Here is a 3352-nt window from a genome sequence, read left to right on the forward strand (position 1 = left end):
AGCAAGACAGAGACCAATCTGGAAGAGCAGAGACGGTCCAATCCTGTCCTTGAGGGCGGCCACGGCAGTCTCGGGCACGGGGGCGGCGCCGCACAGGACGTTCCGAAGGTGCCGGAGAGCCTTTGGCGTCGCCGCCGGGGAGTTCAGTAAGAAGTTCAGCAGCGTCGGGACCAAGTGTAGGACTGTCACCTACGGGAGAGGATCAACCATCGGGGGGCGTGAAAGAATGAAACATCAAACGGAAGACGATATATTAATTAGGTTGAGGCATTTTCCTTTTCCATCTTTCCCTCTGAACTTAATTCCAGACACCTTGTACTGACCCCGGCAAGTCAATCTTCAGCCTTCTGACCTTATGTTCGGAGATATCTCTCACAAACGTCTTGGGGTCGAACTTGGCCGAGACGAGCAGCTTCGCGCCGACGTGGAGGCCGCACGTCATGATGGGTCCCATGCCGTAGATGTGGAAGAACGGCAGGATACACATGTACACGTCCTGGTCTTCGCCTGGAAGGTTCGAAGCCGGGGTGAGGGCGGAGAAATGGCTTCGTGATACAGAGTCCAAGATGGGATTAGTATGTATATGCAATAACCTGTTCAGAGTTTCATATCCGTAAGTGGCCTATGTGATATTCGTCCTCATATCAGTAAACTATTTGTTTCAGGAAACTGGAAATTTCAGTCTAAATGTGTTTACTTGTCAAATCTCTGAGAAGCATTCGTTTAGTAATGAAAGAGAGAGAAAAAAACAATGATGGCATTGCCTCACCTTCTTCGAGAGTGAAGTACGGATGCATCGTGGTGGGCACGTGGGACGAGAATCCATTATGCGAGGTGAGCACGCCCTTGGGAGGCCCTGTGGTGCCGCTCGAGTATGGAAGGACGGCCGGCTCTTCGCCCGTTAGCTTGTTTATGGAAGCATGATTGGATCATTTAAAATTTCATTCTTTTTAATGGGCGGTTTTAGGTCTATGTTTATTTGAATTTTATGTAAAGATAAGGATTCCCGGGCGCGCACGCATACACGCACACGCACACGCATACACGCACACGCACACGCACACGCACACGCACACGCACACACACACACACACACACACACACACACACACACACACACACACATATTTATATGCATGTATGCATGTATACATGTATGTAAAACCGTGCGTGCGTGTGAGCCAATCAGCAGAAGCGAAACCTTACTATGACAGGATCGACGAAGGGGATGGAAGGATCCTCGAACACTTGCCAGAGGTTGATGGCCGTGTGGGTGAAGGAGGGGCCGTTCGTCACGAAGTGGGTGGGCTTCCTGTAGAGGTTGAGGGCGGCGTCCAACGTTGGGGTGAGGAAGGGCTCTCCGACGAGGACGTGGGCGCCGCTATCCGCCAGCTGACGGGCGATCTCCTCTGGCGGGAGAGAAAGGAGAGGAGGGTGAGTTTTCTCGAAATCCTGTCGTGTGTGAAAAGTCTGTTTGTGACGATCGAGAGACGCGTGTCCGGCGATGTGAAGTGAAGTTGTGTCAAGTGGCTGAATGTTATTGTATAAGGCAGAACAACTTTCTTAAATATGAACTAGTACCCTGCGAGAACAGGAACGAACGAGCTTATAAAATCTTAGGTCATGTATAAGAATTATAGAATTTAGTCCTCCACTAATAACGAGCAAGTAAGTATTAATTCAAAGGGAAATCTATGTTCAGTTGACATGTATATACAACTCCTAAGCGATGTAGTTTGGCGGAGTATGGAACGCCATGCCTTTGCTTTATAGAATTAACAACAAGATTACATTTTTTCATGTCGATTTCATTCCTGTTTATCATTCCTGGTGTAACGTAGGCCCGTAGTAAAGAACCTGTGGGGTGTGGGGCGTCGGGAAAATGTGACGGGTGTCGGGTGTTGGGCGTAGGACATTTTGGCCCGTAGTAAAGAACCTGTGGGGTGGGGCGTCGGGAAAATGTGACGGGTGTCGGATGTAGGACGTAGGATAAAATGTGACGGATAAATAAAATAAAATAGGTTAAATAAAATAAAATAGCAATAGACATTTTGTATTTTATTTTATTTATCCTATTTTATTTTATTTAACCTATTTTATTTTATTTAACCGTCACATTTTATCCTACGCCCTACACCCGACACCCGTCACATTTTCCCGACGCCCCACACCCCACAGGTTCTTTACTACGGGCCTACTCCGACATGTGCTCTGATATGACGCGTCAAGGTTATGCCTCTCCTGACTCTTATCGTAAAGGTTGAGAATAATCATTAAGAGTTTCATTATCCTAATCTTATCATCTTCGCTGCGACATGCTTTAAAAAAAATTTGTTTGTTTTGAAGAGGAATACTATATCGCGGGGAACCCTTTATCTAATCATGTGTTTTTTACCTCTATATTCCATGGGTCATCGAGTCAGAAAAAATGCGTCGATCCAAACATTACAAATGGTTCAATTTCACGGTTAATTTCACTGCATCCGAAAAAAAAAATCCATTCACGCATTATAAAAAAACATTTCCATTAGTTACGTATTATGCTGACTTTAAACATCAGTTTAATATTATCCCATACTAGTTTCATATCATTTCATTTCTTTTCTTTTAACCTTATGGTGTTATTCTAACGAGCTTCGAACTGACCGGCCGTGTACGAGATGCTGATCGTTGTGACCTTGGCCCCGAGGGCGAGGGCGCCAAAGAACACGATGGGGTACTCGGGGCAGTTGGGCAGGGCGACCGCGACCACGTCCCCCTTGCTGATGCCCAGCCTCCTCAGCATGCCCGACCAGCGGGCCACGCGGTCCTGCAGCTGCGCGTAGGTGGTCACGCCGAACGTCTACGCTCTGCAGAGCGCAGGCAGAATCTGGTGCGCGGTTGGAGTTGAGGGAGCCGATGTCCGGGGGGCAGTTGGTGTTAGAGGGTGGGGGGACGGGCACTGGGGGCGGGCGGGAAGCCGAGCGAGAGATGAGAGAGAGAGCGCGCGAGCAGAGCTAGCGCGCGCGACGCGAGAGCTCGCGGAGAGCAGAGAGGGCGCCGTGGAGGGCGCGGGAGCGGGAGAGGGAGCGGGCGAGGGAGAGTGGCGCGGGCATGCGCGCGCGCGCGGGCGAGGGGTCGGGCTGAGGGCGAGGTTGGCGGGGGGGGGATCGCGTCTCTCTGCGGGCTGTCTGGCGGGCGGGCGGTCTGGCTGGCGGGCGGAGAGCGCGATGCTCGCTCGGGCTCGGCGCTAGTCGCGGGGGGTGGGCTGACAGTGAGGGCGCGAGAGCTCGTCCTCTCGCGCTGAGCGCATACCCTCCCTCCCCCCTCCCTCCCCTCCTCTCCCTCCCTCCCCCTCCCTCCTTCCCTCCTC

General features: G+C 51.2%; 1 protein-coding gene across 1 annotated transcript in view; it reads right to left on the bottom strand.

Annotated features, from left to right (window-relative positions):
- LOC122260782 (uncharacterized) overlaps nucleotides 1–2849 on the bottom strand; it is a 4441-nt gene extending 1592 nt beyond the window's left edge. Inside the window, exons 1-5 of the mRNA XM_043028178.2 lie at nucleotides 2647–2849; nucleotides 1207–1409; nucleotides 770–905; nucleotides 353–507; nucleotides 15–189 (exon numbers count right to left, since the gene is read on the bottom strand). Coding sequence (XP_042884112.2) covers nucleotides 15–189; nucleotides 353–507; nucleotides 770–905; nucleotides 1207–1409; nucleotides 2647–2785 — 808 coding nt within the window. The 5' untranslated portion in view covers nucleotides 2786–2849. The remainder of the gene's footprint in view (nucleotides 1–14; nucleotides 190–352; nucleotides 508–769; nucleotides 906–1206; nucleotides 1410–2646) is intronic.
- Nucleotides 2850–3352: the final 503 nt, after the last annotated feature.

Source organism: Penaeus japonicus, unplaced genomic scaffold (assembly GCF_977035675.1).
Source record: "Penaeus japonicus unplaced genomic scaffold, GWHDUDI00000001_assembly GWHDUDI00000009, whole genome shotgun sequence".
In the NCBI taxonomy this organism is placed as follows: Eukaryota; Metazoa; Arthropoda; class Malacostraca; order Decapoda; family Penaeidae; genus Penaeus; species Penaeus japonicus.